Source organism: Xyrauchen texanus, chromosome 2 (genome assembly GCF_025860055.1).
Source record: "Xyrauchen texanus isolate HMW12.3.18 chromosome 2, RBS_HiC_50CHRs, whole genome shotgun sequence".
Taxonomy (NCBI): Eukaryota; Metazoa; Chordata; class Actinopteri; order Cypriniformes; family Catostomidae; genus Xyrauchen; species Xyrauchen texanus.
Window position 1 is genome coordinate 24,058,623 of NC_068277.1, and position 13,534 is coordinate 24,072,156.

General features: G+C 36.9%; 1 protein-coding gene across 1 annotated transcript; it reads left to right on the plus strand.

Moving 5' to 3' along the window:
- The first annotated feature begins 1,626 nt into the window (after window positions 1-1,626).
- Window positions 1,627-5,867, plus strand: LOC127655134 (E3 ubiquitin-protein ligase TRIM39-like). The gene is made up of 7 exons (XM_052142774.1): window positions 1,627-1,731; window positions 1,829-1,924; window positions 4,119-4,331; window positions 4,422-4,575; window positions 4,713-5,057; window positions 5,179-5,208; window positions 5,323-5,867. Exons 1-7 carry the CDS (start codon window positions 1,627-1,629, stop codon window positions 5,865-5,867), a joined length of 1,488 nt encoding a protein of 495 aa, XP_051998734.1.
- The last annotated feature ends 7,667 nt before the right edge of the window (window positions 5,868-13,534 follow it).

Here is a 13,534-nt window from a genome sequence, read left to right on the forward strand (position 1 = left end):
ACCTAAAATTATAGAAATTACAACCCTTCCTTGGCCTGAGCTACAACAATGTTCTAATCATTTGAAAACTAAGTAGTAGGATTTTTTTTTTTAAAAAAAAAGAAGAAAAAAAAGAAAATTCAAATATAATTCAAATGCTTGCAGGTAGGCAAGTATGATGTAAATCTTCTATAGGGCTTGGCTCACACCTGTACAATAAAGCAAAACTGAAACTGTTGAATGAACACTGGTGTCGCTTTTGCTACCTTACAAACCTTACTTTTGCTTGGCGTTTTTTTATTTCTTGGTCTTGGATAACATGAAAATGTACTGCTGTGCATTACCTCAGAGGCAACATGAAAAAGACAGGTGAAATTCATTATTTTTCATAGATCAAGACATAGCACAGAGCACTACAGTAGTAAACTGAATTGTATTATCTGTTTGTAATTGTAATTTTATATTTAAGTCATATTTCTTAAGAGTATAATTCTTTGAGAACATGGATAGTGCATTATGATGTAGAGTATATTGTTAAATTAAAACACTTAATTTCATATGCAAATCAAATTAAAACACTAATGGCACTGATTATGTAATCCCTCACTCTGTATCACACATATTTGGTAATGTAGCCAAAACTCACTGCCTGAAATTTGTTTTACAATTAAGGCTAATTAAATTGTAATTATAAAGTTTCACTTTTTCGTGAAGAAATGATCGAATGTTCTTTTACGGAAAAGTGAAACTGAAACTAAAGGTTGACACTTTTTGCTTTTTTCACCAGAAAAAAAAGAACCCTCTCTGGACTGTAGGTCCATGACTTCTTGGTCCTTAATAAACGAGGAGAGTTCACATATGCAGTGTATGTTCTAAGAGTCAGAGACAAAACTAATAAACAATTTAGTATAGAGAATAATTTCTTATCGATTCAGACTAAATGATACGGCAGTGTTGTTTATAATAAGATTAGATTTTTCTTGTTTTTAGGTGGAAGAATTCTACACAAGAAAAAAATATATATATATATATATATATATATATATATATATATATATATATATATATATATATATATATATAAGATTGGTGATATGTTCTTTCTATTTCCTGTTTGTCTTCATTACTTACATTTTATTCATGATCATTTCTAACCACAGGCTCAAGATGTCACTGTTTCTCGGCCAACAGACTTGACTTTCTCCAGTTGTTCACTGATTGATAGGCAGCTCCAGGATCTTTTCTTCTCTTTTCTTTTTAGAGGTATTTACTGAGCTGGTTACAGCACTTTATGTGGACAATTCTGTAGAGTCTGTACTAAAGCAGGCCGGGAGTGCTGACCGCTCTTTCTATGTCCACTCTGGATGGAAGAATTTGGTACTAAGCCAAAATTAAAAACATACATCATTTAAAGAGATTGCTGATTGTATCAAGATGCAAGAAAACAGCCCTAATATTCCATGTGATGCTTGCCCTGAAAATATAAAATTGAGGGCAGTTAAATCTTGTTTGCAATGTGTAACGTCTTTCTGTGAGACTCACCTGGAAAGTCATAAAACTGCAGAAAAACTCAAAAAGCATAAACTGATCAACCCTGTGGAGAACCTGGAATATTACATCTGCGGTAATCATGACAAACCACTGGACATGTTCTGTAGAGATGATCAGACATTTCTCTGTCTGTTCTGCTCTGAGATTGGACACAAAACTCACAACACTGTTCCAATAGAACAAGAGAGTGGAGACAGGAGGGTGAGAAGACATTTATAAATTGTTATGGTGTAAATCCAAATAGCCATAAATCTCCAAAATCACTAAAAAGATGGATTTGTTGACTTTCTGTCCACAGACTCAGCTAAAAAAGACACAGGCAGAAGTCCGGATGATGATCCAGGATAGAGAAAAGAAGACTGAGGAGATAAAAAGCTCAGTAAAGGCAAACGAGGTGCAATTTTAGTGGTTAAAAGAAAACAATAAATGGGTGTTTCTTCTATGGGCACTACTTGACCTTTTATAGAGGCCTAAACTCCCTTTTCAGAAATTCACATTTTCATATAATATTTGAGTGAGAGTATTCATCTTATGGAACAGGTGGAGTTATAATTCTTATTAGGGGAGGGTAAAAATATCAGATTTTCCGATTAATCGCAATCTTTGTTTGACGATCTCGATATCGAATCTTAAATCCCAAGATCGATCTTTCACACTATGCACCACCCTCTACAATGCGAGTAAGTCACTCACATATGCAACCAAATCTCCTGCTATGCCACAAAAAAATTAGATTATTAGCCACTGATTTGTAAATGTTCAGATTTTACTCACCAGTGATTGAGTTGTACATTTGAAAATAAGTTATTAGCAGCAATATACTTTCACTGTTGCCTGTTGAGAGTAAAAGATTGGTTTAACTTCTTCTGTGTCCAAAGATGAGCATGCCATTGAATAATGTGTTTTTTAATACTATTTCTCTTCTATACAGTCAAATGTTGATTAAAAACAACAAAAAAGAAACATTTCATTCTAATCACATGTGCATGTGCTAAAGGAGAGGGATGTGAGGAACATGTGAGGAAGATGTGAATTCACTTATATTGGCAACAATAAAATCTGTAAACAGTAAACTATTTAAGGCTATGACAGAAGAACATGAACAATAAACATAATATATATGCTACATAATATATGCAATTTCAAGACATAAACAGATTGAGTAGATGGAATTAAAACATTATTCAAAAGCTTAAATGTGACCAATTTGATGAACAACTAAAGATAAAATGTAATTTGTAAAATGTATGTATTCTAATTGCACCTAGAAGGGTTAAATAGAATGTTCCTTTAAAATTAAGAGCATTAGTTGAGAGAGAATTTCTTTCATATGTAAGCAAAATGGACATTGTAACAGAAATGTACCCATATGAATCGAATCAGATTGGAACTCAGGAAATTTGAATTAGGGCCGGCCCTGACCAATTTGGTGCCCTAGGCAAGATTTTAGCTGGAGACCCTTGCATCACAGCCAATTCCACCACTGATCATTGTGTACAAACTACAGGATTTAGGCCCAGGATTTGCAAGGGTGAGATTCAAATATTTCAGTAGTGCACCTGAAGAGAAAACAGGAGTATATGGTTGTTATATTATATTAATAAAAAGCTGCTGATGGTGAAACAATATAAAATAATAGCACTTAAGCCACATTATAGCCTAAACACAAATAGCAAGAGTAATTACACCTACCATTCATGCACAAAACCTGTATTCAATGAGCACTTCTCTAGTATGCTGTTTGCTATAATACATTTAATGGTGTATAATATAATATATAATAATAATATAATATAACAATCAATAATTCAAATGCAATGGCTAACAACTTTTAATTACAAAAAATTACAATAATTTTAATTTACTTTTACAATTTTTCTAAATTATTTATGTTATAGGTTAGGTTATTCCCCAAACAACACAAATAGTCTTTCCAAGATTCCCTAATGGCAGTTTAACTGTTCACACACACACACCTTCGGTTAGCGTTATTAATTTAAGGTAAAAGTAACTGACATTAACTCTAGCTAGCTATTTAAATTAGAAACTGTTACTAGTATTGTTCAAAGTAAGGTAGCTATTAACACTGATCCAAGTGTAACTACTATGCAATTAGATAAACTATCATTTCATAGATATTATCCCATTTTTGTTCCTCTTCTCTTCTTCTTTTTCTTCCCTGGGCACCAGAGGGCTTTGGTTTTTGTTTTTACATGTTTGAAGAAGGCAACTTATGCTAATTTATCTTGTTCAGTGACAGTGTCACTTCAGATAACTAAACTCGCCCATCCCCCACGATCAGGTAGTCTAACTATGAGAGTAGGGGGCGGTGGGCGATTGATGCACCAGGCCAGGGTGACACTGAGGGCAACAGAAATATAAGCTATGTAGTTATGTTGTTGTGGTGGCTTTTTGCTTTTTCGCCCCCTATGGGTGGACGGCTCCCCTAGCATTTGCCTATTCTGCCTATGCCACGGGCTGACCCTGATCTGAATCAATACCCAGCCCTAATTCTTATGCTGTCATGTATAGATACTTTGAATACTATAGACAGTGTTTCATTCTAATGTTCTTCTCAACATAACCAGAAAAACAATGTCAAAATCTTCACTCATCTGATCCACACCCTTGAGAGATGTCAGTCTGAGCTGCTTATGGTGACGGAGCAGAAGCAGAAAGCAGCAGAGAAGCAGGCTGAAGAGCTAATTGAAGAGCTGGAGCAAGAAATCGCTGAGTTAAAGAGGAGAGACACTAAGCTAGAGAAGCTACAACACACTGAGGATGACCTCCACCTCCTACAGGTCATTATTTTCACAGTCTTTTTAGAATTCTCTTTTAAGTAGAAATCACTCCCCATGATCAGGTATCTTCTCTCTCTTGCAATCCTGTAGACTTCATCATCTGTGTGCATCCCTCCACAAGTCAAGTCATGGACCAACATCAGCATTGATCTGAACACTGATCTGAACACAGAAACCTTTGAGAAAGCAATCCAGAGCCTTCAGGAAAATGTTGTAACTGAACTTAACAGATTATTTGAAATCAGTAAGTATTAAGGAATAATATTTGAGCTTTATTCATTTTGTTCTATATTCTTGCATGCATGTAACATTTTTGTTATTTCTGTTGCTGAATGTTAAAATATGCAAACTCTTAAATCTTCCCATTTTCTTCATTCATAGTCCATTGTCCACACAACTTCTCTTTACCAACACATGAGTCTACTGCAGCAATGCTTGAAGAGAATACTGAACTAAACTCAACTGCCAAAGGGATATTTGTATTTGGTGGCAGTAATGCAGGCTCTGAGCCTAAAATTTCCTCAGTGAAAGAGAACAATGATGCACCAGTTACTGTTAGCACGCAGCATGCCACCATGTCAGAGCTTTTAAATGCTAAAACAAGCATAGTTCTGAAAGAAAGCAAAACTGACTTGGATAAATCTACACTGGGAAAAATGGACAGTAGCACTCACTCACCAAAGAAAGCAGGAAAAATTAATAAACCAGTTAAGATCCCAGGCATTGGTAAGTTTGGGCAGATATTTACTCTTTATGAGCATGTATTTTGCTGGGATGCATGTCTTAGTTGTTGATGAACATTAACAGTAATATATATTAGTTACATAAATTATTTTTCCATCAGCAGATCTGAGAACAATGCAAAAACTTTATGCAGGTAACATTATAATGATTACTATTATAATTAGCTAATGTTTATATTCCTCTCAGGTTGAGCCAATTAATTGGACTGCTTCTTATGTATTCATCACTTTACACGTTTCTCTTGCAGTGGATATGCTTTTTGATTTTAACACAGCTTACCCTAAGCTCATCCTGTCTAAGGATGGGAAGCAAGTGAAGCATGGAGGAATCTGGAGAGATGTTCCCAACAACACTGAGAGATTTAACTCCTCTGCTTGTGTCCTGGGAAGGGATGGGTTTTCCTGTGGAAGATTTTACTATGAAGTCCAAGTCAGTGACAAACCTGAATGGGACTTGGGTGTGGCTGCTGAGTCCATTGAGAGAAAGGGCAAAATAACAGTTTGTCCAGAGAATGGATTTTGGTGTATATGGCTAAGAAATGGGGATAAATACATGGCTAATGAATCCTTTCCTGTTTCCCTTTCCTTGAGAGAGAAGCCCCAGAAGGTAGGAGTGTTTGTGGATTATGAGGAGGGTCTGGTCTCCTTCTACAATGTGGCGACTAAGTCTCATATCTACTCTTTCAGTGGTCAGTCTTTCACAGAGAAGCTCTATCCATTTTTCAGCCCTTGCAACAAAAGAGGAGAAGAGAACACAAAGCCTCTGATAATATCAACTGTCAGTCATTACTAAGGAATCAATAGCCACTTTTCCACTATCGGGCCAGTGTGAGCCAGGGCTACCAACTGGTCAGCCAGGGCCAATAGCCAATCTGCATTCCCACCATCTGGCCAATAACCCATCAGCGTTTCCCTAAAAACCTGCCCTTAATACACTGCCCTGGTGCCAACGTCACACATTTAGCAATTTTTGTTATTTTTCTAGAACCTGTACCACTGCATGCTGGATACACAACTTGGCAAGTTCGGCGACTATATAATTAATCTCATCTTCATTTCGGCAGATGTTGCAAATTCCATCAGCCCAAATATTCAGAAGAGCCCTGATTTCATCTACTGACCAGTACTAAAGATTCTCCATTCTCCGTTGATCTGTTGAGGTAAGCTGGTAGTTAGATATAAAAAATACGGTTGCTTGGAAAAATTGGAAAAACTTGGTGATGAAACCTCTTGACCCTGCCTCAGTCCACAGTTGACCTTCTTTGGACCAAGGGTAATTGAGGAAGCCCAGAGGAGGCACGATGATGCCCTGGAAGTGACAGTGGGAATACAACTGGCCCTGGCACACACTAGCAAGCCCTCATTTGGCCCGATAGTGGAAACGCGGCTAGTGTTCGTTTTCACGACTATTTGTATATCTGGTTATGTTTCTTAATTATGCAATAAAAAGGAATCTGTTTTAAGGGATTGTAGGTACACTATGCAGGTACATTTCATATTTTAGTTTACAATCTTTTGTCTTTTCAAACTTTTAGAAATTGAAGCCAATGAAGAAATTACATTTGTACAAAGATTATACATTTGATTTTAATCTAATGGCTGTCTAAAATTTCTGATGACTTCTGAAACCAGATTTTGATCTTGAAGAGGCAGCATTGTTAAAGCTAATTTGAATTAGTCTTGCTACTGCATGTTGGTCAGTGGTAAGTGCATGAATGTGATGGTAAAAACAAATCTCTGCAATTTTTTCTTGGTTTTTCAAAGGCCGGAATGTCTCGTGCATAGTGCGCTTGTTGCAAAATTTCGTCATTAGCACAGTCCTTGTGGACTGTCCGCATAAAGCCCAGATTTTCTAGACACGTTTTCAAGACAGTCCTCATATGTGTGCATCGTCAGGACTGTACTAAGGAGTATCACAGTGGTGATTTCTTAGGGCCAGTAAAGCCTTCTCTGTTGGTGTAACAGGCCTAATAAATAAATATTTTTAAATATATTTAAATAAATACTCATTGCATGTATTTTCAATCACTTTCCAAACCTAATTAATCAACAAATGAATAGCAAAAAACACACATATGTATCCAATCAGAATTTATTTATCTATGCTTACAAGCAAACTGTGACAGCTGTTTCATAAATCACTTGCCCGAAGTCATGCTCCTTAGCCGATGCAGTGCATGAGTCTGAGCTCCACCCCGTCAGGCCTTCAGAATTTCCACAGAATCCCCCAACAGTGTAAGTGAATAGGCATCTAAAGTCAGATTGTCAGATTCATCAGCCAATCAGATTGATGTATTTGTTCTTGTCGGTTTTGAATTTAGGAATGTGTCACTCAGGATGGCCTTGAGTGACACAATTACGCTTTAAGTGATGTACGTAATTTGAAAGCGAAGAGTGCAAGATCTTGCTGAGGAGTTGTCTGTCAACACTGCTGTTATTGCCGTTGAGAGAGAGATCCCTATGGATATAAAAACCTGAGATGTTCTGCATACTCGTGTGATTGATTTATTAAACAGGAAAAGAGGACTGATTTTCACTTCAAGAAAATTGGTAAGTGCTTTTTGCGAAATGCAAAAAAATATTGACAGGCAGAAAGCACATCAAATTCTTCTGATTGGTTGATTAAAGAATGTGTCTGCGGTCACATTTTTGTTAGCTGTTTACACAGTCTGCTGCCACAGAGATTGCAAAGATATCTTAGGATACTTATTTCAGTGATATTTTTCATTGAGAAGGAACATTTTCTGCATAACCTTCCATAAAAATAATAGCTCACACAAATAGCTTAAATTCAGTCTTTAGGTCTGCCAGAAGCTAATAGGCCAAATATTGTCCAACAAGTTAGGCAAAAACTAAATAAATGACACCTGTGTTAGTGTGTTGATCAAATATTTTATATATTAGGAAACATCCATATTTGATACATACTTTATTTGTATTTATTTATGTTTTGTGAAGTGGGCTGTGGGGTGGTTCATGTCTGATCCTGCCTAGGGCACCATGTGAGTCAATATTTATCATTCCATAATCTGCTATTTTTATTGTAGGCCTATCTGTATGTTACAGCTAGTTGACATTTGGTTCTCTCTGTTATGTCAACACTGTGACCATTCCCCTTATCTGGCTCACAAAATGTAATAGAGAATTTAAAATATTCCATGTAATTCAGTAGAATGAAGCAACAAACACTAATCTCTCACTGAAGTGTGTGTTATGTAATGTCAAAATCAGGAATGCAAACTCATGAAGGGTGAAAGGGGTGAAATAAACTCTGGTCCACAAGCATGTTTCTGCACAAGCATGTTTTATTTTATTTTTTTATTTTTTTTTAAGAATAAGTAAACAATATCCATTTCAAGTTATTTTAAGGGTTCAAATTTGATTCAAATTTGATGATTAACTGCACAATTTTGCAGGTTTAGCTTAAATAAAGGGCATCTTGGTGTGGAGCACTTGCTTCTGATTCATACATGAAAATAAAGGCTAAGTACAAGCTGAATAAAGAAAATGTATCTTTGAATAAAGAAACATGTAGACTAATTAACTACAATTATGGCAATTGTGAACAATTGTATGTTTACTGTCTACTTTTGCATATTTGTGTGTGGTGGGGATTTGGATTCATCCTAGTGACATAAGTCTTATAAATCTGTTCACCAAAAAGATTCATTTAAATTTGTTCACTGATTCAGTGACCATTTCGGCAGATTACAACTTTACACCAATAGGTGGTGACAATGAGCGTCTTTTGAGTGTGATGTGTGAGTCACTGAATCAAATTAAGAAACACTAAGTTTTTCATAACTGAAACAAGTCTTTCCTTAATTCAAAAATGTCATGTCTACAAATCTTGTATGAGACTTAAATCTAAGTAGTGTTTAGGCATTAGAAGCAGTTTTTGTCCACAAACGACAAGAAAGCAGATCTGTAATTTTGTCTTCATTTTCTGAACTGCTGAGTATGACTTTTATCAAACTATTTAAAAAAAGCAACAATAATATACTTAAAATAATTTTAAAATAAAAGTTTCAATAACATCCTTAGGTCATCACTGGAATGGTCTTCACTCATCAGTCACTTATATTCACATTTATAAAATTCGTTTGCACCTTTTCTGTCTGTTGACTCACTGGCCTCTCCTTCAGAGAAATATTATGCTGTGCTTATGTTGTTGGTTTTGTGAGTTTGTTTTCTGACGTTTGCTACCAAATAGACAAACACATAACCCCCTTGTAGCAAATCTAGGGTGGAGGTGGGTTTCAGAGAAAAACTTGCAGTGCACAACAGTCAAAGCAGCTTTTCTTCAAAACTTAGCTATTTAAAGGTGTATGTATATATCTACTGTACTAAAGCATAAAATTATCATAATATGTTATCAGAGATTTAGGAAACATGCTAAGTTGAAATACTGGCTTCTCCGAAAATAGAGCTACAGCCAGTATATTCCTCTTTGAAATGTCAATTCTGGGCCGGAATTTCTGTTTGTGTTTTGGCCTGTGTGATCCCGCCCAATTCCCAATAGTATTTCGACACTCGGGTTGCTAGATTTGTATGGAAGCATATGAGTAGCAATATTCAATTTGACATTTAATATGCAAAATGACAATGCAATATGTAAAATGGCAATGCATTCTGTATTTAAATTTACATTTTACATTACCATTCTAGCAACGTTTGGTGCAAAATGAAAATGAAATTACATAATTTACATTTGCCATTTCATACACTCGTTTTAATATGCATTATTGAAACGCTTTATAAGTTGCAAAATTAAAATGAAAATGTATTACAGAAATGATTAGATATGTGTAACATGTTCAAGCAAAAACTGTGGCAAAATGATCATTCAAATGTTATTTTTCTTAATTGCATTTACACTCACAGTCAAGACACTTGCGATTGCATTTTCATTAAATGTCCCGCAATGAATGTAGCAAAATTCAATGTGCACATTGAAAATGCATCCCGAGCCGATCACGCCCCTGCCCCGCCCCCTCCCGCCCTCTCCCGCCCTGTCAATCACTGCATCAAGGCGGGGTTCGGCAACAGGTAAACATAACGTGTTATGGCTATGTTACGTGTTTTGAGCTTACAGTCTATGGTTTTGAGATGTTGGAAAAATGGCGGCGGCAGAGCTAATACGAGCGTTAAATTCACTAGCAGATGAAGTGGAGCGTGAACAGAGAAACGGTAGTATTTCCGAAGATTATTACGAGTAGGCCTATGTAGGTGATAGAACCAGTACGTTGTTGGAACGTCTGGGAGAATTTTCTGCCTTATCAGGCGCCGACACCCGTTTGGCTGCTGACCTCTTAAAGGTGGTGGAAGAACAATTGTATTCGGAGAGGCCTAGGGGAGTGGGGAGACCAGCAGCCGTGGAGATCCCTGGCGAGGCCATAGAGGGGTATCTTATGTGTGGGTTAAAAGTTAAAGATATTTAAGACGTCCTCCCCATTCTAAACGAATCATTTATTTAATCAAGCTCAAAATACAGCTCGTTCTGGATTCATGGTTAGAAGTGACGTGTCGGTTAGAAGTGACGTAACAGCGTTTGCATATGACCGCCTCCAGCACAAGATAACTACGCTTTAAGCGCAAGACAACTACGCTCATTTCGTATCGCCGTGCGCCTCACAAGTGTTCAGTCGATGGACAGCGAGCTCTGACAGAGACTACTTGAAAATTACGATGCCACACAGATGTGCTGTTCCTGGCTGTGGTCAAACAAAACCTCTGAATAAGCTGCCGAAAGATCCAGACGTCAGGGAAAAATGGATGCAGTTTATTTTTTGCGGACGTCCCAGTCACGGCAGTGTTAACTTAAGCGTTTGTTCTGTACATTTTAAGGATGACTGTTTTGAGAACAAATCTCAATATGATGCTGGCTTTGCCAGAAAACTGTTGCTCAAAGATAAGTCCGTGCCGACTATTCTGGGAACAACGACGACGCAAACTGTAAGTAATCTATTTTAAACTTTAAACTACTTTTTAAAGCGCAATTTCATTCATTATGAATAATCACAGTGTTTTTACTTAGTTTACTTGCATATTGTTCTGGCTGGGGGCGTCAATAATTGATACATAGGCACTGACGTTAGCCAATCATAACAGTGGGCGTTAACACTGAAGTCTTAAATGGAAAACGCCCCCAAAACAGACTGTTTGAATCAGAGGATGAGAAACAGGGTGGGAAAAGGTCATAAATCACTAGATTTTAAAAGTTTTTCTTAAAAAAAAATATATTAATACTATAATTGCACCTAAGGGAACATAATAATACAATAAAAAAACCCATGTCATGACCCCTTTAAAACAGTATGAACTACAAATCAAGTCAGTATGTGAGGCTAAATAGATGTTTTAGTCTGAATTAGGTAAGATGTGTGCTTCCATTTCAGTTTCAGCAATCCCTTTGGGACAGGCTAGTGCATCAAATGGGTCTAGTCAACTTCCACTGGGCCTACACATTCCTGCTGCACCACAGAAGTTGGCTCCTGCACCACTGCATTTGCCTCCAGATACTACACCACTTAATTTGTCTGTTGCTGGACCATCACCTGCCTGTGCTCCAAAGTGGGCATCAGTGTCAGACCCCCAACACATGCCAAAAGGTACATTAAGTTCATTCCTTGCACAACTTTTCTAATGATATATTGTCTGTTACTTATCTATTTAAATGTGTGCTTTAGATTCAAAGCCATGGACGCACAATGCAACATTGCTTTTAATTTCTCTGGCAAAGCAAATGGCTGTGTTAAAGAAAGTTGAAGTGTGGAAAAAGGTAGCTACACAAATGCAGGCAAAAGGATATGACTTTGGAGCAGAGGCATGTGACAATAAGTTCAGACAGTTAAAACACATGTTTGTTTTGATACTGGCATTTGCATTATTTTGGGAGTATGGCCACTTGAAGACATTTGCTATTTCTGGATTTCTCTTAATAGATACAAAACAATAGTGGACAGTAAGAAGAAGACTGGGAGTGGTGCCAGCAGCTGGGTCTATTTCTCATCAATGGAGGACCTCCTGGCTGATGATCCCAGTGTGGAGCTGGTCCTGGTCATGTCATCTTTTGCTGGTGATTATCTTTTCCATGTTAATTTTTTTTTTGTGCCACATCAACCTGAATTAGCACACCAGATTCAAAGAAAATGTTATTCATGATTTACTAAAAAATATTATTATGTAAACATTATTGGATGTTAATTGTAGGTTTTAATTAAATCATTCTGTGATGGTCTCACATTAGCATCCATGTTGGATACATAGTAGCTCCAATGTTGGCATCTATTTTTACTCCATAACTTGGTAGGGTTGCTAACAGCTTTATTTAAAGGATGTCTATTGTGTGGCTCAGGTAATTTGAATCTGGGTTAACTGGATGTTTAAAGAAGCTTTGTTGGTACATGACTCAAATTTAGAGGAGATGTGTCCATGTGAGAACCAAAAAATGTATTTGTTAGAGGCAAGTGATGTTTGCTGCCTTCATGATTACCATTTTAAGGCCACCAAGTTTAAACTGTTTTTTTTTTTTTTTTTTCCACATAGAGGCTTCTTCAGGATCATCAAATTCACAATCATCAAATTCACAACCTAAGGCATCAGCAGATTGTAGCAAAAGGAGAAAGCGCAAGTCTGAAGCACCTGAGTGGTTTGAACAGTATGTCAGTGAGCAAAGGAGGCAGATGTCAGAAGTCATAAGCCTGCAAAAACAAGCAGTGGAAGTGGCAAGTGAACGTAACAACATCCTAAAAGATTTTGTTTCTGCTTTGACGAAGAAATAGCAATTTGGGTTTTCTCCTTTTGCTACATTCTGCTGATGGTTAGGTTCTATTTTGTTTGTTTAATTACATGATGTACAGTATATATGCTGAGAGATATAAATGCAATATTGATCACCTCACATTTGTGGCTTTTTATTCATTATTTTACTTCCATTCTGTTATGAGACAAAAACTTCTGAAAACTTAGGTGTACACAATAAGAATGAGTTAAACATAAACTTTAATCATCTTCCACCAAAAATAAAGCAAGTTCATCCCTTTTTCTTTGACCTGAAGTATTTTCAGGGTATCCTGCTTCACAATCATTGTCATTGTTGCCATCCACTTCTTCACAATCCTCCATTTGGTGGCCTTCCTCCCTCAAGAGGAAATTGTGTAAAACATACGCAGCTGTGATAACCACTGGGAATTTTTTTCTCCCATGGGCAAGTATTTTTTTAGTCGTCTCCATTTCCCCTTTAGAAGGCCAAATGCCCTTTCTATCACAACTCTGGTGGAGCTGTGGACTGTGTTAATTTTTTTCTGTCTTTGGGACAAGTGCCCATTATCTCTGTATGGTGTAATGAGAGATGTGCTGAGTGGGTATGCAGAGTCTCCAAGCAGGTGGTAGTCACTTCTCATCACATCCTGGAGATGGCTATTTAATGGGCAGTTTCGAAACACTCTAGCATCGTGC